Consider the following 19,721-nt stretch of genomic DNA (forward strand, 5'->3'; position numbering starts at 1 on the left):
CATATTTCCCATCATTTGGGGTAGCAATCAGTGAATGCTTAAAAAAAAAAACAAAGGTAAGGGAAATGTAGCATTGGCTTCTTCAGTAATTCCAGATAGGAGAGCTAGAGGGACTTACTAGCAGGCATGCTGTGCCATTGGTGAAATAAATGGAGTTTAGATTCAAACACTTGTGCTAACATTCTGTAGGTTAAAATGTCTACCACTTCCAGCAGTGTTCACCCTGTTTGGCAGACCTGAGCACTTTAAATGCATGACGTACGTAACTGATGCTCTAGCCCTGTGAGGCTGCGATTTCAGCAAAATTATTTTAAGCTTGGGACTGGGGAACAAAATCACACACGTGGCACATGACACTGTGTGGGAAGACAGGCCCAAGAAAGCTGATTGATATTCAGGGATTGCCACCTCTAAACTCAGGAGAGCTCCATCCCAGTGAAGAGGAAGTCAGGCAAAATGACTGAAGGCCTGTGTGGATGAATGGGGAGCTCCCAGTAAAGCTCAGACACAGAAAGGAAGCATACAGGAGGTGGAAGCAGAGACGGGTAATCTGGGTAGAATACAGAAACATCCAAGCATGCAGGTTGGGTTTAGGAAAGCCAGAGCCCAACTGAAACTGAATTTGGCCAGGGATGTCAAAGGCAACAAGGAGCACTTCTATACGTGTATAGGTGACAAAAGGGAGAGTATGGGTGGCTGGCTTGCCTGAGGGTCATGCTGCAGTAGAGATGGACCTGGGTGGACTGGAGGAACAGGCTGGCAGGAGCCTCACGAAGTTCAACCAGAATTGCCAAGTCCTGCCCCTGGGGAGCAACAAGCCCAGGTGCCAGCACAGGCTGGGCCCACCCAGCTGGAAAGGAGCTTGGCAGAGAACGCGGGGAGGGGGTGTTCCTGGTGAACACCAAGTTGACCATGAGCCAGCAATGCACCCTTGTGGCAAAGGTGGCCAGCAGTGTCCTGGGCTGCAGTAGGAAGAGGGAGGGGATCCTTCCCCTCTGCTCAGCACTGGTGAGGCTCCACCTGGAATGCTGAGTCCAGTGCTGGGTTCTCCAGTATGAGACACATGAACGTACTGGAGAGAGCCCAGAGAAGGATGCTGAAGGGACTGGAGCATCTCTGCTGTGGGGAAAGGCTGAGAGAGCTGGGGCTGTTCAGCCTGGAGAAGAGACAGCTCAGGGGGTCTCAGCCGTGTACATCAATGCCTGCAGGGAGGGTGCCAAGAGGAGGGAGCCAGGCTCTTCCTGGTGGTGTCGAGGGCCAGGACCGGAGGCCATGGGCACACCCTGGAACACAGGAGGGTCCATCTGAGCACCAGGAAACATGTTTCACTGTGAGGGTACACACGCCCTGGCACAGGTAGCCCTGCTTGAGCAGGGGCCTAGGAAACAGGTGACCTTCAGAGGTGCCTCCAACCTCACTGTTAAAGTAACTCCATAGACTCGTTACAACAGGCAAAATGTGGTTGAAGGGAGCTATGTTCTCATCATGATGTGATATTCTCTCTCATCAGTGTGTTGTAGTCAGATTTTGTATATTTCTGTCTTTTTTCCATCATATTTCTGTATTTCTTATGTGTGGAACTCCCTTGATGTAACTCTACAGATGATCCAAGTATGCACTTTTGTAGGCAACATCTGCAGTGGGGCAGTATAGGGAAGGATCTCACTGGTTAACATCTGCTCAGTTAAGACAGCTTTTGATCTGGGAAGACCCAGTTGTCTCAAACTCTACTCTTGACTTCCTTGCAGACTTGTCTGACATAAACTGTTTCTCAGAGTGCTTTTGTTGTTCTTTGGGAAAGCACAGATTCAATTTGGTTTTCTTGGGATTAGAATTAAGCTGCTTTAGGTTGCTCAGAACACTTCATAGTGTGAACATTTACAGTGTTTTAGTGGGAATTAAATTAGATGCTGGAAGATGGAGAGACAAAATTAAGAGATCTTTGTTGTAGAGAGGACTCTAGACCTCTCAGTTTGCTGAGCAAGAATATCAAAACTTTGCATCACAGAGTTTGGGTTTTTTTCCTTAAAAGATGTTTCAGAAGTTGAATGTATTAAAAGGTTTTGGCAAGCCAGGCTCATTCTACTGATGTGTAGCTCTCCATGCCCTCAGCTTTTCACAGATAAAAGCTTACTGAATGTGGTTGCAAATTCTAATGAAGGAAGAGAATCTGATTTCTTTCTTCACACTGCTGCAGAAATGGTGACTGAAGAGCAGGGGAAAGGAATACTGAAGTTTGTATAGAAATATGAATTTCTGTGAGGAGATCTTCTGATTGGACAGATATCTTTTCTACCTACCTTGGTTCTATTAGTAGAACTGTTAAAACTAAAAAATTATGTTCTTTTTATAGCCCTGACAGACCCAAATGCATCAGCTGCCCAGCAAGCAGTCCTTCAGCAACATCTCAATAGCTTGACTTACTCACCCTTTGGAGATTCTCCACTTTTCAGAAACCCCATGTCAGACCCAAAGAAGAAAGAAGAGGTAAGTGCATGTAAATGCTAAGCTCATTTTATGGGTAAGATTTGAAATTACTTTAATTCATGTTTTGTGCTCGCTATCTTCACTTCAGTACGCCGTGAGTGGCAAAATAAGTTGCCATCTGTATGCTCGTACTGGCGCAGTGGATTTTTATGCTCTCCAGGATGCAAACTACTTATATTGTGGCTTTGTTTACTGCGTTTGACTGCATCAGAGCCTTGGTTTTGGAGTTCTTGTTATGCTCACTGCTGCTAGGTGAGAATAAATATGAGTAATTGTCTATGCTTGGAATATTTTTAGTGCTTAGCTTGAGCTTTGCTTATGACATCTCTTAAGACAGTCTCTGACTAACCATACCCTGTTGGTTTGTTTTAAAAGACAACAAACCAAACACTTTTCAGCCTTTTTAAGTGTTATGGGAGTTTCTAAATGGCGACTGTTGCGGGGAAATTCCAGGGGCTAGGGATTACTCCTGCCCAGCACAGTATGCCCAGATACCCAGGGGGTCTCCTTCTCAGGCTGATGGATGTGGCTGTTGCTTTCCTGTTTGGAGGCACAACCAGTTGCAAAGCTGAGTGTGTATCCCAGATGCACATGCACAGAGTACTCTGGCACAGCTGGCTGCACAGCCGTGGACAAGGCACTGCCTTCAGCAGCACCCACATGTAATGCTACCAGGACTCCCATAAAACGTATGCATATACAGCCACATCCCTTTCTTCCTCTTTGGCTGATGAGGGTTGAAGTTCCCTAGCGAAAGCACACATGGTCACACTCTGTAGACTCACCTGCACATTCGTGAATCCCTTGAGCATTAGCATGGCACCTCTGTCCATCAGATAGCCCTGCCCAGATCTTGAGCCCTCTTACCTGCTCCATAGAGCAGGCTAGTCCAGCTTGATGCTTGCCGCAGAAGGATGCGTGCTCTTGCACACTTGTTTCATGGGCACCCTGTACTTGCAGATCCCTCAATATCAGCACAAGTCCTTTGCCTTTCAGATACCCCTGCCAGGACCCAGGGCCTCCTACTTGCGGACTAGTACAGCTTGAAGCTTGCTAATCCATTACATGTGCACATGCTGACACACGTGAGATTTGGGGACAGTGCAGGTGCTCTGCCTGTCCCTTACTGCCAGCAGCTGTCACCCAGGCATGCAGACCTGTGAGCTGTGGTCTTGTTCCGGTGGATGTTGCTGAGACCTTCACTCACCCTCCTCCCTTGCGGTAGCTACACCTGGGGCACACACTGGTCCCATCCCAGGACCTGGAGCAGAGACCTTCATCTGCTCCAGGCACCGAGGCTTTCCCTCGCTCCAGCTGGTGGCACAGGAGGCCTGGGGTGCCCACACCCTGGTCTGACTCCAGTAGCTGTCCCCAAATTGACTCAGCCTGGACAGGAGGTCCGGGTTGACCCTCTCCAAAGCTATATTTGTAGGTTCTTTAATGGCCCATCAGGGAGTGCCTGGAAACTTTTGGTCTTTGGCATTGCTTCCGTTGACTGTTGTCAAGCAGCTTTGGGTCACTGGTTTTGTTTATTGCTTCCCCCTTTACTTATTTGCTTATTATTTACTTTGCATTTAAAAGGTTCTTGACTGGATGGCCTTAATAAAACAGGCATTCTCACTGTCCGCAAACCCTTACAGTAAGTGATATGGAAATTCCAATTCTACATCTTTTTGTTTCAGAGGCTGAAACCAACTAACCCAGCAGCTCAGAAGGCCTTAACGACACCCACCCACTACAAACTGACTCCACGTCCAGCAACCAGAGTGCGACCAAAAGCTCTGCAGTCAGCTGGCTCTGCTAAATCTCATCTCTTTGATGGTCTTGATGATGACGAGCCATCCCTGTCCAATGGTGCATTCATGCCAAAGTTAGTTTTTCTTTTGTGTATGTTGGAGGGAGGAGGTGGTGTGAGAATCTTTTGATCAGATTAAGTAAACTCCTGTATAGTGTCCTAAATTCCATGAATGTTTTGTGACCTGGTTCAAATATGAATAGCAATAACAAATTCTCTGTAAAACTTGAACAGAACTGTTTTCTGTAGAGGAGGTAAAAATGTTCAGCTTGAACTGTTAAGGCCAAATAAGCTGTAAAATGAGGTCATCTCATGATTGGAGCAAAGCTCCTATAAGGTCAATTAAGAGTTATTACAAGGAAAGCTTGTATGGTGTAATACTTCCTGCTTCTGAAATAGAAGTGTCATCAAGTTTGCTAATGCAGTCGTAGGAAGGCAGATTTCTGACATTTTCATAGCCTAGCACTGGTTCTATCTCAGATGCAGAGATGTTTCTGTGAGAAATAAGTACTGATGCTGTGGATCTACCCTGCTGAAGCTTTTCATTTCAGTCTTCAGGAGCATCGCTGGCAATCAAATTGTAAAGGGGTTTGGAAAGCTTTGGAGTTTAGTTCAAACAACAAAAAACTTTAGAGAAAGATCTATCAGTCATTGAAAATCCCTCTAAGCACAGGCTTTCTAAAAACATCTTGTAACTTTTTTGAACTTGGTTTGCCTTTAATTTAGCCTGAACCATCTGTTTGCTTTCCAAAGAGAGAGCAGAGTATGGAATTACTCAGCGTTTTATTGAAAAACACCAAATGAACAAAAGATCAGAACAAAGGGATGCTTAGACTTTTTTGAGTGTAATTGGCGTGTACATTTGGTGATCTTCAGATTGCAGGCAGTGAACCCTCACCTGGCCATTGCTTTGCTCCTGAAGTGACCTTGTAGTAAAGAACCACCTGCACCTGTGGGCCAGACTTTCTGTGCAGGGTTCTGTGCCTCTGCTGGAAAAGGTCTGTTCTGTAAAACGGACAATACAGTGAATACTGTGGTTTACTGAACTTGCATTTTGAAGCTTTCAGTGACTTGTGCTTTCAATGACACTTTCTCAAACCAAAGCGTTGAATGGAATTCCATAAAGAATTTTAGTGTCTCAACTACTGCAGTACTCTTACGGAAAACTTCGTATCTCCTAAGTGTGGGAACAGGTCTTACACAGCTGGTTTCTCGTCCCTGGAGCATGTGAATTAAGCATGAAAAATATATTTATGCAGTGGATATATCCTAAGTTCTCTTTGGTGTTTGTTTTGTTGTGGGTTTTTTTTGTTTTAGGAAGAGCATCAAAAAGTTGGTTTTGAAGAATCTCAACAGTAGCAATCTGTTCTCGCCTGTCAATCGTGAAAATGAAGACCTGGCTTCTCCATCAGAGTATCCAGAGAATGGAGATCGGTATGTTGATTCATTGTGAAGGCATTTATACTTACAAGAAATGCGAACACGTTATGCCTGTCTTAAAGTTAATAAAAGAATAGGTGGTTATTTTCAGGGATGTCATCTTAGCTGTTCATTGGAAGCAAGTTGACCTGTTGTGAGATTCATTTCCTCTTAAACTAGCCATATGTTCTTCCTGTGTGGTCACATTCCATCCAAAATCAGGAGTTCAAAGAGGAATGACTTATTTTCTGGCCATGTCTCTTCATTCCCTGTAGCAAGAAACCAGGGCATTTCTTGAGGGAAGTGATGAACCTGACCCTGAAGTGAGAAAAACCTCTCCTTCTGTTTAGCCCTCATTAATATGGGAATTGCAAAGATGCTCCACAGATCCAAATGTCTCATAGTAGTAATGTCTTTTCTATGTATTAAAATGAGGAAAATCTAAGACTGTCTCTTTCCCCCCAAAAACCAGAATACCTGTCTCCTCTTAAAAAAAATCTGTGGCCGTATTTCAGATTAATTCTGGTTTTGGTTTGTTTTTTTATAATTGGAGGCAGGCAAAATTCCTGACTGGCTCAACATTTTGATTGTATTGAAAGCTGTTAGAATTAAGACCTGATATGGGAGTGGGGAACCTTGTATCTGATCGCCTTAGTCCTGACTTAGGCAGTTTGTAGTGGGGCAGAACTGTTTGTTGTGATGCCAGCAGCCAGGTACAGCAGGGAGCTCTCTGAAGCTGGTGTTTTGAAATGACTGTCACAATAATACTCTCAAGTTTGATTTGGTCATAGTGCCTGCAAGACTTAATCACCCCGTTCTTCTAAAACTGTGTGTATTTTGGGCATAAAAGTCTGTAACAGCCTGGTTCACAAAACATTGAATCTGAGTGGGAAGTGACCTTGGGAGGTCTCTGTTCCTGAACAATGTCAACACTGAATTCAGACCCGGTTGTTGTGGAGTTTGTCCAGTTGGGTCTGTCAGACCTCCATGGATAGAGGTTGTGCAGCATCTCTGGATCCTTGTTTCAATGCTTGACTGTCCTCACAGATTTCCCTGTTTTAATTTAACCATTGTTTCTCATCCTTCTGCCATGTGTGTCTGTGGAGAGCCTGGATTTTGTGTTTGGTGTTGAAAGGCTGCTATTGCACCCCATCTTGCAAGCCTTTTCTCCAGACTGAGCAACCCATTTCACTCGAGCTCTCCTCACAGGGCATGTGCTTTAGGCCCCCAGCCATCATGGTACCACTCTCCTGGTCTTATCACTGTCTGTCTTGTAGTGGGAGCCCCAAATTAGATGCAGAATGGCAGAGGTTTTCTGACAAGGACAGAGTGAAGGGGAATAATTGCTTCCCTCAGTCTACTGACCCTGCAATTCGTGTGGTGGTCCTGTTTGCTCTTTATATGAAAAGACACAAGAATTTTAATGTTGACATAAGTCCCTTAGAACTAAAGAATCAAACTTTTTATTTTTCGTTTCTTCAGATTCTTTTTGTCGGTACCTCCTGATGAAAACCACAGGCAAGATGGTGAGCGAGAGGAGGAGGAGGATCATCATGAAGTGACTAGGTTTTACACTAACCCCATTGCCAAGCCCATCCCACAGACCCTGGAGAACACTGTGCACAAACACCAGAACAGTGTGGATGATACTATTGTGGCTCTGAATATGCGGGTGGCCTTGCGGAATGGTCTGGAAGGCAGCAGTGAAGATGCCTCCTTCCATGATGATTCCCTTCAGGATGAGCGTGAAGAGGAGCCTGAAACTGTGCATCATCTGTACCCTGCAGGTTGGACTGGAGGCGGGGCAGTAGATGTGTAGCTCCTGACAGTGTTTCATGCATGCTTCATTAAAGTTCTTTTCTGCTGTTTTAGACCCTCAGCTTTTTCTCTTTGCCTTTCCTTCCTCTTTCCTTCAGCATACAAATCTTGCTGTTCAGTCTCTGATCTAGTGCGGAATTTCTTTCTCCTGAGTCAATGAGCATTTAAATTTCATCACCGATTTTATGTTAGATTGAGGTAGCGAGATGTGTGAGAGGGAGCATGAGGACCCAGTCTGTAATTGTTCTGCAGTTGTAGACTGAGCTGACTGTTGTTCAGGAGCAAGACCGTAGAGTTAATAACTACCAAGCATTAGATTTCTAACGTACAAACTGTACTGTATGGTTTGTCAGGAAAGGAGTGGACCATAGAACATGGTTGTGTCTATAGAGACCAGTCGTGCATATGTTTCCCGTACTCTCAATTCCCATCTTGGGGTTTAGTAAAACTGAAAATTATGGAGAAGTGTGAAAACATGATGAGGGGTCTTGAGTACCTGTCCCTTAACTGCGACTTTATAGCTGTTGAAGAGGTGGGGATATATGTTAGAGTTTTTTAAACTCCTGAGTGATCTGGAGCAAATGAAGAGGGAAATATTTGTTCATCCTTTCAGGTAATAGGTGGCATCTAGTGGAACTAGCAGGTGATATGTTCAAAAGAAGAGTCTTCAGACGTTTTGTAGATGCAAAAAGCTTTTGTGAATTTTAAAGATCATTAGACAAATTAATAGACAAAAAAGCATTGGAGGCTGTTAAGTGCAAAAGACACTGCATCTTGGTCATCAGGTGCCAGACCCCTCAAATTATTAAAGCAGGGAGAGAGTTTCTGTCAAGTGTTGCTATATGTGTTTGCATTTTCCTTTTTGCCTATACATCTACTACTGATCTCTGATGACAGGTTGCTAGGCTGGAAGAACCTGGCAAAGCAGTTGTCTTCAAGTTGCTATGAAGGCTGTGGAGTTCAGGCATTTTCATGTCTCTGTTTGCTTTTGTTGCACTGAATCTCAGTTTGTTTGGGACCATTAGTTGTTCAGGCTTGCAAAGGAAATGGAATGAAACTCTTGAAATGTTAAAGTTGACAACTTGCTGTCAGCCCAGTTTTCAATGAATTTTCTGTTGTAGGAATCGTTCTAACAAGAGCTGGCTATTACACCATCCCATCCATGGAGGAACTGGCTAGATTAACCAATGACAGAAATGAATGTATTGTGACAGACTTCACCATAGGCCGCAAAGGTAAGCGCACACAGCTTTTGTAGTTGCTTAAAGTTGAACCAGTGATTTTAAAACTGTGGAACCTGAATCTGAGTTCCATGCCCTCCATATGATCATAAATAGTGCCCTTGCATTGTGAACAACTTGTATCAAAAGTCTTGCAATATTTCAGATTGGTAGCACTAACAACCTGTGTTATGGGATGACTTGAGAAGCTTGGATAGGAAAAGAACAAAAGCACCTGCAGCTTTTAAGATACTTGCTGTTCTTAAACATAGAAGTTGTAAAATCCAGACTCGCTGGAGCATTGATGCAAACCTGATCATCGTTGCTTCCATCTTAGCTATCTACACTGGAGCTGACTGAGCTGTAGTGAAGAGCCTTCAGCCCAAACTGTATTCTTTACTGCTTTTATTTTAAAAAAAGGAAAAAAAAATTATATGATGTATCCTATTTTTTAAAACATTTTTTCTAAACATGCTATAAAGCTGAGGGTACACTTAGTATTTGTGTTGGCAATATGAATAGCCAAGCAATAACAAAGTTTTCTGTGCAAAAGAATTGGCTATAGAAAAGTTGATAACGCATCTTCAGTATTTTCACATGGGGAAGGAGTTGTCACTGGTACTTTGTTCCAGAGACCTGAGGGAGCTAGGTGGTAAGGTGGGGAAAGGAGGAGTACAGCAGGAACGTAGGTTTTCTGGCATGCGATTTTTCTCATGGACAAATTGTGATGTTTGGGTTTGTTTGCAGGTTACGGATCAATTTACTTTGAAGGAGAAGTAAATCTGACTAACTTAAATCTGGATGATATTGTACATATCCGTAGAAAAGAAGTTATTGTTTACCCTGATGATGAAAGAAAACCACCTATCGGTGAAGGTTTAAATAGGTAATTTTAAAATATGTACTGCATGGGGACAGTGGCTAGTAAGGATGGTTTTTATAATAGTGACAATCTACTGTGTTTGCAGGCAGCTACCAGGAAATCTGAATCTGAGGTACATTAATAGCTTTGCCTCGAAACCTTGTAGTCCCTTACTCTTTTGTCTGTCTCTAACAGACGAGCTGAAGTTACCTTAGATGGAGTCTGGCCTACAGATAAAACCTCTCGTTGCCTGATAAAAAGCCCTGAACGACTGGCAGAGATGAATTATGAAGGTAGATTGGAGTCTGTATCTCGGAAGCAAGGTGCTCGATTCAAGGAATACCGCCCAGAGACTGGGTCCTGGGTGTTTAAGGTAACATTGTAAAGTGACTTATATCAGAAGTAGTCTGAAGTTAAAATCTTCTGAGAACTTACAATTCAAAAACTTCTGTAAACTCAGTCTTTCAGCAGTAGTGCGAACTGTCCTCGCCAAACTGATCAAAACTTCTTTTGCTTAAGACCTGCACACAGCAGATGTTCTTGATCTACAGAAAAGCTGAATCTGTTCCAGGTGTCACAACTGCTGTGTAAAGTGGACAGTTATGCCAGGTCATTGTTCAGGCCTTTCAGAAATGGATGCCTAAAATCTCTCTTCCAAAGTATGACTGATATATTTGCCTTTCTCATTACGCAGGTGGCACACTTTTCCAAGTATGGCTTGCAAGATTCAGATGAGGAAGAGGAAGAGCATCCTTCAAAAGTGGACACAAAGAAGTTAAAAACTACACCTGTGCCACCCCCAGGGCATCTGCCGCCCCAGCAAATGACCCTCAATGGCAAGCCAACACCTCCATCTCAGGTAGAAGGAGGACAGTGACTAAAAGGGAATTCATAACATGAAATTGGAAGAGTAGCTGGTGCCTAGGGTGGGGTTGTTAAAGTCACAAGTAGCCTGGAAATCAAAGAGCAAAACCTTGCACAAACTCAGCAGCTCTTCTGACCTCTTGATGAGTGCATGTTCTTTTTCATTAAGATAGTTGACATTTCATAGTGAGAATGTGCAGGGGATGGGAAGATTTGTTTCTTGTTTAAATTCTAGTCTAGATTGAGTTTGGCATATTTGCACCACTTACGGAAGAAAACTTGTTTTTGTCAATATTGAATATATGTTACATAATTATAATGCCTTGTGCTGCCTGCCTTGAGAATATGACACTATGCATTAATTTGACTTTACCATCATTTAGTATGCAAGACTCTATGCTTTATATTTTAAGAATGTGCTCTATTTTTATTAAAAATTACTTTTTTAAGGCTGGTTATATGCTGGATTTTTAAATGTATTTGGATTGGATGTGACTGCTTCTAAAGGTTTGTAAAACATTCTTAGTGGTATGCCTCCAGGGAAGGTAGCATATTATCCTGTTCGTTGATAACCCTTTAAGGTCTAATGTTAATTTTGTTTTAAAAAATCCTTTTACATGGTTTTAAAGGTTAGTCTAATTGCAGCTAATACCCTTGTGTTTTCCAAATGTAATTAGTATGGATGTTGTCAAGCTATATTAGGAGCTGCTTCATTGTGGGTGAAAAAACAGCCTATTTGGAAGGCATCCTGGCATTGGTGGGATAGAATATACTCTTTATGCCAAGTGTTAATGGTAAATGTTTGTGAACTACCTAGAGCTTTTTCAAGTAACTTGTCATAAAACAGAGTGCAGAGAACAGATATTTTTTTTTTCCCCCCAAAACTGGGTTCTCAACTGTCTAGTTGTGAAAGCACGTAGGGTGTGCAGGAAGGCTGAGCAGAGGGTATTTAGCAGCTGGATAGGATGTGCTGAGAGGTTTTTGTTGCTGTGCATAAACAGGCTTTCTGTTTTACCCTTCGGTAATCTGTGAGTGCAGCGGAAGGCAATCTTTAAGCTCACGGCTCACTGAGGCATGATTTGTGTGCCAAGGTGCTGCTCGGCATGTGGCCAACATTCACGGTGTGTCAGAGCACAGGGAGGCAGAGGAGGAGAATTTTGTTTCTGCATCTCTGAAGCCAAAGCATGAAAAACAGTTTAAGAGGCAGTACTGTCAAATAGGCTGAACACTTTTTTCGTTTGGATTTTGTGTTTTGGGTTTTTGGTACCGGGTCTAGTCTTTTGAAACCAGGAGATGTTATAGCAGCATTTCTCTTCATTGGCCAGTGGCTTTGGCCATTAGAGCCCTTCTGGACAAGGGTCTGTTCATAGTGTCAGGAGATAACGACAAATCGCGCTTCATCACTGCTTGTGCAAAAGAACAACTTCATTACTTTTGTGGTAGGAAAACATTAAATCAACTGGAAATTGCTTTTAATCTTACATGGTCGGTGATCTAGTTATAACCTCTGTAAAAGCACTGAGCCCTTCCAGCTCTGCTGCCTTAGGTTTCCATGCGGCTCAGCCTGCCCTTTGAACAGAACATACTACTGTAGTGACAGGTTAGCTGAGCTGCCACCTCTTCTATGGATTCTGCTTTGGAGAATCCCAGAGTAATGTACAGCTCCTGCTTTATCACTCCTTCTGCCTCACTGGCTAATTAAAACCTGCTAGTTCATCCTGCTGTCGTAAAGTAGATTCCTTAAGTATTTGCATGTTGAGATGAACACATGGCTGTCTAACAGACTTACCTGTGTGTACCACCTTTCAGTTTCCCTTCTTGCTTCTTGTTCAGATTAATGGGGAGCAGTGCTGATGTTTTAAACAGTCAAAAATATTGGGAATATGTGTGATTTATTCAAACATGTCTTAGAGATTCAAATGTACTTAGCAAAAACTTGTCCAGATTAATTAACCTCTTTGACTTGCATACAATTAACTAAGGTTTTTGTTTCTGAAAATAGGAAAACCATCTAGCTTTGTTTCCCAAACCCCTGAGAAATAACATAGCATGGCTTAAAAACTTCCCAAACTCTTGGTGTGTAAAGCATCTGAAAATAATAGTATTTGGTCTGTAGGAAGCATTTAGGATCTAGACTTGAGGTTTTTTTTTCCTTCCCTCGCTAGCTTGAATATTAATGAATTTATTAATGTTGCAAGGTCCACAGGAAATGGTTACACCAGGGCCCTGGCTGCATTAAAGCACAATGAAGGGAGTAGTGAAACTTTTGTGTTTGTAACCATATTTTGACTTGTAAATCTGTTCTACATACTGTAGGCATGCTCAGATACCATTAGCTAACGCTCCTTCCATGTCTGCCATGAAGTTCTATCTTTACAGACCCCATAGTCTAATTTTATCTGCCTCATTTGATAACCTTCATCACGTTTCTTGGCTGATTCTAATGAGCTAAGAAGCAGCCATTTGAATATGCTTTTAAATTCCTTAACATGATTGCCAGTGCACTGTCTGCCATGGTTTCCTTGCTCGTATTTATGCATTGCTCCAGAGCATTGCTTCAGCAGTCTGTACGTTACTGCTTCTGGAAACCAAGTCAGCTGTAAGCCTGAATCTTTCACAGGATGCTCCTATCTAGAGCAACAGGGACTGGTTAGATGGGAGCAAAACCAGTGCTCTGGAGCCCAGGTTTGAGGTTAGAGCCCATCAGGAACCACCTGAAGGCTGTTAAGCTAACATGGTGCAGGCTAATTGCTCCTGGGCCAGGTGCTTCTTTTGAGTTGGCCTGGTAGCTGCACAATACCAGCAACAAATGGCATTCTGCAGGGTTTTTTGTCCTGTCAAACAATTTCTGGTAGCGGAACTGACACATAGTTGAACGGCTTGCAGTGCTCCGTCATGCTCTGTAGTTTGGTACCAGCTCCAGAGGTTCACTGCTGTCACCGCAGTCACAGGCTGGGCAGAAGCAGAGGTGATGATGGTGGTCAGAGTCCATTTCTGATGTCTGCTCATTGTTGGTATCGGCTGAATGTTTCCTGGCCCTGCCTGGAGTGTGAGTCCAAGTTGTCTTAAGTGATTGAAGGTGAGTAGAGGTTGCCTCAGGCTCATCACAAAGATGATGCCATGTGATTACCTTCAGAAAAATTATAAAACCTACCTTGGACTAGGAGTAGAGATGAGAAACTTAGGTGCAGATTGGAAGAGAACTACTGTATTTAACTTTCTAACTGCTGATATGCTAGTGAGAAGTAGAATATCACTGGACTGGAAAGTTGTGGGGTTTTTCCAATGACAGTTGTGTCCTGGTTTAAAATAAAAAAAGAAAAATTTACAAATGCATGTGTGCGCACACACTCTGTGATCCAGTCTTACGTGATCTTGAAGGGGCTCATATCCACTTGAAACTTGTATTAAGTTATTTGTGGAATATAGACTCAGTGTTTTTAACTTGTATTACATCACAGCTGGGCAAACAAAGCAGGTATTGCAGTGACTCATCTACTCATCAGCCACCAGTGGTACCACACATTAATGCTGGAGAATCGCTACTTTTAAACTGGTTGCTCAGTCATCTAAAATGTCCCAGGTTGAACTTGGGCACAGGAGACTTTTTTTCTTTGGTAGCATTTCAAAGGAGAAAGGGAGGAAGACGGGATGCACTGAACTCTCTTCCTTTTTGTTGGTCACATGAAAAATGGAAGGCTGAAGAATAGTTTCTTAAACTAAATGGCAGAACTTGGTAAACTTCAGGAGGGCATCACTAAACTGTGACTTCTCCTTCACTTTAACTTGCACTGTTACGTTACAACTCTGAAGAAAACAGGAATGGGTTATATATATATTCGTCTCTAAACTTAATGTGGAGTCTTGACACAAGCAAGGGAGTACTCCGCTTCATTTGCAGGTGATTGTTGAAACTATTAAATGCCCTCTTTTGGCAAAGTGTTGCAATCTGTTGTTTGACATGGCCTCTGCATGTGTCTGCAGACCCCAGAAGTAGAGCAGCTGGGCAGAGTTGTGGAACTGGACAGCGATATGGCAGACATCACCCAGGAGCCTCCCCAGGAGTCTGTTGTAGAAAATCACCTGATAGAAGAGCAGGAGACGGTGCCTGCTTCGACTCACATCGCGTCAACTCTGGGTATTAACCCTCATGTCTTGCAGGTGAGTGTCTTGCAGTTTCCCCTCTCTGAAAGAGAGGGCTTGGTAATATTCATCACTAACTTCTTGGTTTGCATCCCCAATATACCAGCTTGTAATAAACTTGTACATCACACCTATAGTATGATTAAAACTTACGCATCAGGCTTCAGTGTTTCTGTGGTAAACCTTTATAGACATGAGAAGCTTAATGCAGAAATGAAACTCAAAGCTAGAATTCAGATTTCAGAATTCTGAAGTGTGGGCAATGTGATAAGCTAGACTGATACCTAGACAGGACTGCCTTGGGCCCAGTTTGTGGAAAAACAAGGTAATAGGGTAACTGGTCTTGGTTTGGGTTTTGGCGTTGGTATGTGTTTGGTGAAAGGATAGTACCTTGAACACTTGTGTCCTTCTACCTGTGTTTTTAATTTGTAAGGACAAAATAGTCCTGAAGTTATTACTTAAGGTGAAGAACAAGTAGACAGAGCTAAGATCTAAGAAAACATTATTATTTTAGGACTTTGCACCCATCCCTGACAAGTACTGTGACGCTGATTTAACTAGGAGTTTGTAAAAGTTTATTATCAACTGACAGGCTTACTTTTGGTACTCCTGTACTGTACGCCTTCACTGTTACTTGAAATACTTGTAACACGAGTGTTATCGTTTGGTCATGTGCAACATGTATAAGTTATTTTGTTTGGGAGAGGAGTTGTTTAGATCAGCTAGCTGCTGCTGTGAGAGTGATCACTAATGCGCAGGCGTGACTTACCACCTTTTTAGATTATGAAAGCTTCCTTGCTTGCTGATGGAGATGACCTAGATTTGATCCTGGATCATTATCCTGGAAAGCAACCTGTAAAAATGGATACTTCTCAAGAGATCTGTTCTCCGAGACTCCCTATTTCAAAATCGCAAGGACAGAAGAGATACTCAGGTATTGTGAGAAACCACATATTGCCTGAAGAAAGAGTTTAATTCTAGTATTAACAGGCAAAATGCTGTTATTGGCTGAACATACGGCAGAACAGTTGTATGCTGTGGTGGGTTAGCTTTGGCCAACAGCCAGATGCCCACCCAGCTGCTCTCTCACTCCCCCTGCCCAACAGGATGGGGGGAGAAAATTGGATGAAAAAAGCTTATGGGTCGAGATAAAGACAGGGAGATTGTTTTTCTTGTGACAGTACCTGATGAGCAGACTTCACTTGAGTAAAATTAATTTATCGCCAGTTAAAATAAGCTTGGGTAGTGAGAAACAAAGACAAGTTGAAACAACACTTTCATACCCTGCCCCCCCTTTCCCCAGCTCAACTTCCCTCCTTGATTCCTGACTCCTCTGTCTCCTCCCCACCCCAGCAGGGCAGCAGGGATGGCGAATGGGGTCCGTAGCAGTTCCTCTCTGCCACACATTCCTCCTCAGTTTTTTTTCCCCTGCTCCAGCACAGGCCCTCTCCTGAGGGCTGCAAGGGGAATACCTGCTCTGGTGCCTGGAGCACCTCCTCCTTCTCTGACCTTAGTGCTTGCACTGCTGTTTTCACTTTTTTTCCTTTTTCTGCCCTTTCTTGAGATCTCACAGAGGCACCACCAACTTTGCAGATTGGTTCAGAGGTGCCACAGACTCCCTCGATGGGCTCAGCTGTGGCCTGTATTGGGTCCATTGTGGGCACCAGCTGTGGCCAGCACAGGGCAGCCCCTGGCCCCTTCTCACAGAGACCCCCCCTGCAGCCGCCCTGCTACCAAAACCTTGCCATTTACACCCAATGCATCCACTAACTGGTGCTCTCAGTAGGAATATTGCCTCTGATAAGAAGCGTGGAGTTACTCCCTGAATTAAATGGGCAGACCTGAGATGTTTCTGTGGGGACAGTTTCAGCCCTGTTTGTGTTAATAGCAGTCAGTGTCTGCTTTCCCCATGAGATGCTTCTGCTTTAATGGTCTAACTATGACCATATCCGTTAAATTAGTGGCTTCTTTGGAAACTGCAGATTTTGGGGTGAGACTGTACATGTACCGTTCTTGGTGTAATGCCATGTGCTTTCGTTTGGGTAATGTAAATTAGGCTGTGCACGGTGGGTCTTGCGGTTCTTGGTACCGCAAATAATTTGACTTAGTTATGCTTTACCATCACAAACCATGGAAAATGTTTTCAGTGGCTGCTCAAGACATACTGAAATACCTTTAAAACATCAGAAATGTACTGCTGAAAAGTGAGCACCCCGTTCACTTAAACGTTCTTCCTCCTTCTTCCTTCTAGTTGGAGGGCTGCTGCAATCCAGATTTGCTAGTGTAATTTTCCAGCCCCCAAGTGCTGCTCTGCAAGATTTCAAGGGAGCAAGGACTTTGAGCAGTCCCCCTTCTGTTGCCCTTTGGTCGGCGACTTCGCCGTTAGCTTCTGCATTTTCTGTACCTCCATCAGTCCCTGAGGTACAGATGAAAACAGTTGGTGTCCGCAGGCAGCAGGGGCTTGTACCTCTGGAAAAGTCCATCACCTACGGAAAAGGAAAGCTACTGATGGATATGGCGCTCTTCATGGGGCGCTCATTTCGTGTTGGTTGGGGACCCAACTGGACACTTGTCAATTGTGGAGATCAGCTGAGTGGATCAAGTGAAATGGAAGATCTTCAGTGTGAGTCTGTGGAATATGGATTCCTACCAACTCCTGTTGCTCCAAAATTGTAAGTAGTAGTTTCCTTCAGGATGGTTCTGACGTGCTGTCCATGTTTGAGAGAATCCTGATTGTGGGTCAGAATTCCTTCTGATATGCAGAAGTGGTGCAAGGTCATGTTAGCCACAGGGATTTCCCTCAGGTTGCTACTTCACAAAAATCTGTGTGTCAGAGACCTGGAATATTGTAGTAAGATTAGTTATTTTTTTTAACAAGTAAATAGCAGTATCATCCAGCAAAAGGTTGAAGAGAGAAAGTTCAAAATTGTTGTCCAGGAAGCTTCTAATCTGCTGTTGATCTCCCTGAGGATATCTGCCCTACCTGAGAAATGTCTTGTTTAGCTTCTGAATGCTCAGATGCCTTCAATTCTGCTTGTGTATATAAAGCAGTATACAGACCTTTCCTGGGCTGTGTAACTCCATACCTAAACGTGACTGGAAAATGGTAGAACATCTAGCTATATAAGTCTGCCAAAAAGCTTGTTCGGATGTTCTCCAGCATATCTGAATTACTGAGAGAATGAGGTGCTCTCACAAAATGTACTGGGATACGGTAAGGTGTTCTTGATTGCCTTTTGAGAGCTTGCAGCACCCAGTTCAATCAGGTTTATTTGCCAAAGTCTGGTTTTCAGTCCCAACCTCTGTAACCAGGCTTTTCATACCTCGTTGTTGACCTTGGATCGTATGTCTTACTGTCATTATGTTAAAATTAGGACAAGCGTGGGTGCAGTTCACTTGAGTGGAGAAAATTCTGAACACTGCTACCTGTTTTATCTTCTCTTTTTCTCCAGACTGTCAGAATCCTCTTTCAAGGTTCATGTGGAGAAGCTGAGCTTAGAACAACGGAGGAGGGACAGAGACAAACAGCTGTATCTCATCCCTCTGGAGATAAAGCTGAAACACAGCACTGTTCACATGGATGAACACTGTCCTCTTCTAGCGCCCAACCCAGGAGTTGCTGCTATCCACGACTATGCTGACTGGGTTAGGAAGGCATCTGAGGATCCTGCTGTGACAGAAAGTGAGTACGGAATAATTCTTCTCACAATGGCGATAGTGAATCTGGAAAACTGTCCAATTCAGGTTAATTTCAGGTTGTGTCAGAGCAGTGAAATGTGACTAAAACAGGCAAATTGCCTGTACCTCAGCATTCTTTCTGAAAGCATTAACATGATTGCATTTGGGGAGCTAGCTGACTTCCAGCATTGACTTGTAACAGTAAGATATCCTTTAAGATATCCTACAGGGTTATGCTTATAATCTTATGTGAGTCCTCTCTCAATATTATTCTATATGTCCTTGCTCCTGATGACTGAATAACTGTCCTGACAGCTGTTGTGAAGCACTGGTGCTTGGCATGGACTTTATGTGAGGCGATTTGGGGGAACCTGAAAGAGTTAGAGACCAGCTTGGAGGAACCCAGTGAATACATCCTGGCCCTGGAGCGCAGGAAAGCCTTCTCTCGCTGGCTGTCAGAGACTGCTGCAGGACGAATTGAGGAGGAAGTCTCTTTATCCCGGCAAAGTAATCATGTGGAGGCTGTGTTCAGCTGCCTTACTGGGAAGAGAATTGGTGAAGCTTGCAGGCTGGCACAGCAGTCAGGTGAGATGCTTGAATTGCTCAGCTTTTTGCAAGGAGGAGGAAGGGAGACGCGTAAAGAGAACTTAAACTTTGAGAGCTGATAGTGACTGGCCACTCTTGAGTACGGAGTTTTCCCTTGTCAGACAGTGATTGAGGTGGGGGCTGGCTTGTCTGCTTGCTGCTTGAGTACCTGGTCACATTTACGCTGGCTTACTTGTTGGCTTTCCTAGAGTTAGGCAATGATGCTGTATAGCATTTGGAATTGTTAAAGCCAATTTGTTTGTTTTAAACCTGTATTTTCAGAGCCTAATGGCTAGTTTCATCTTGGTCTTTTATGTTAGCTCACATCTTAAAACTTTTCTGTTCATTCATCTCTTTTGGGGAGTCTGTCCTTCCCATTCCTTTGTCTTCCCCCCACCCCAGGAGTTTATGGAGTGGTTTATTACATAAGAAATTATGCACAAAAACCAGTTGTGCAGCTGTAGGCTGGTCAAAGTGCCCCACAATTCAGAAACAGATAGCTCTGGCACAGCTGGGTGGATTTGCCTGATGTGCTGTTGTCTGCCGTTCCAGGTGACCACAGGCTTGCCCTGCTCCTCTCCCAGCTGGCAGGTAGCCAGCCTGTTCGGGACCTCCTCACCATGCAGCTGGTGGACTGGCACAGGCTGCAGGCGGACTGCTTCATCCAGGAAGAGAGATTGCGGATCTTTGCCCTGCTTGCAGGAAAGCCTGTACGTTCTGTTACTCTGCTGTTTTGTCATTGACTTGAACTTCCCCTTCTTGACAGCAATACACTTAAGCTGTGACACTCAACCACAGCATGCGGTACACAGCAGGAAAGGAGTACAAGATGTTGACCTGTTTTTTTTAC

The 19,721-nt window shown here is 43.7% G+C and overlaps 1 protein-coding gene across 1 annotated transcript in view; it reads left to right on the top strand.

Moving 5' to 3' along the window:
- The window catches only part of NUP98 (nucleoporin 98kDa), a 36,384-nt gene that overhangs the window by 10,362 nt on the left and 6,301 nt on the right, over window positions 1-19,721 (top strand). Inside the window, exons 12-25 of the mRNA XM_009709259.1 lie at window positions 2,354-2,487; window positions 4,170-4,357; window positions 5,600-5,716; window positions 7,184-7,488; window positions 8,641-8,754; window positions 9,487-9,625; window positions 9,797-9,974; window positions 10,296-10,460; window positions 14,450-14,626; window positions 15,389-15,542; window positions 16,860-17,280; window positions 18,061-18,290; window positions 18,602-18,871; window positions 19,424-19,581. Coding sequence (XP_009707561.1) covers window positions 2,354-2,487; window positions 4,170-4,357; window positions 5,600-5,716; window positions 7,184-7,488; window positions 8,641-8,754; window positions 9,487-9,625; window positions 9,797-9,974; window positions 10,296-10,460; window positions 14,450-14,626; window positions 15,389-15,542; window positions 16,860-17,280; window positions 18,061-18,290; window positions 18,602-18,871; window positions 19,424-19,581 — 2,750 coding nt within the window. The remainder of the gene's footprint in view (window positions 1-2,353; window positions 2,488-4,169; window positions 4,358-5,599; window positions 5,717-7,183; window positions 7,489-8,640; window positions 8,755-9,486; window positions 9,626-9,796; window positions 9,975-10,295; window positions 10,461-14,449; window positions 14,627-15,388; window positions 15,543-16,859; window positions 17,281-18,060; window positions 18,291-18,601; window positions 18,872-19,423; window positions 19,582-19,721) is intronic.

This window comes from Cariama cristata, unplaced genomic scaffold, assembly GCF_000690535.1.
Source record: "Cariama cristata isolate BGI_N322 unplaced genomic scaffold, ASM69053v1 scaffold1231, whole genome shotgun sequence".
Lineage (NCBI taxonomy): Eukaryota > Metazoa > Chordata > Aves > Cariamiformes > Cariamidae > Cariama > Cariama cristata.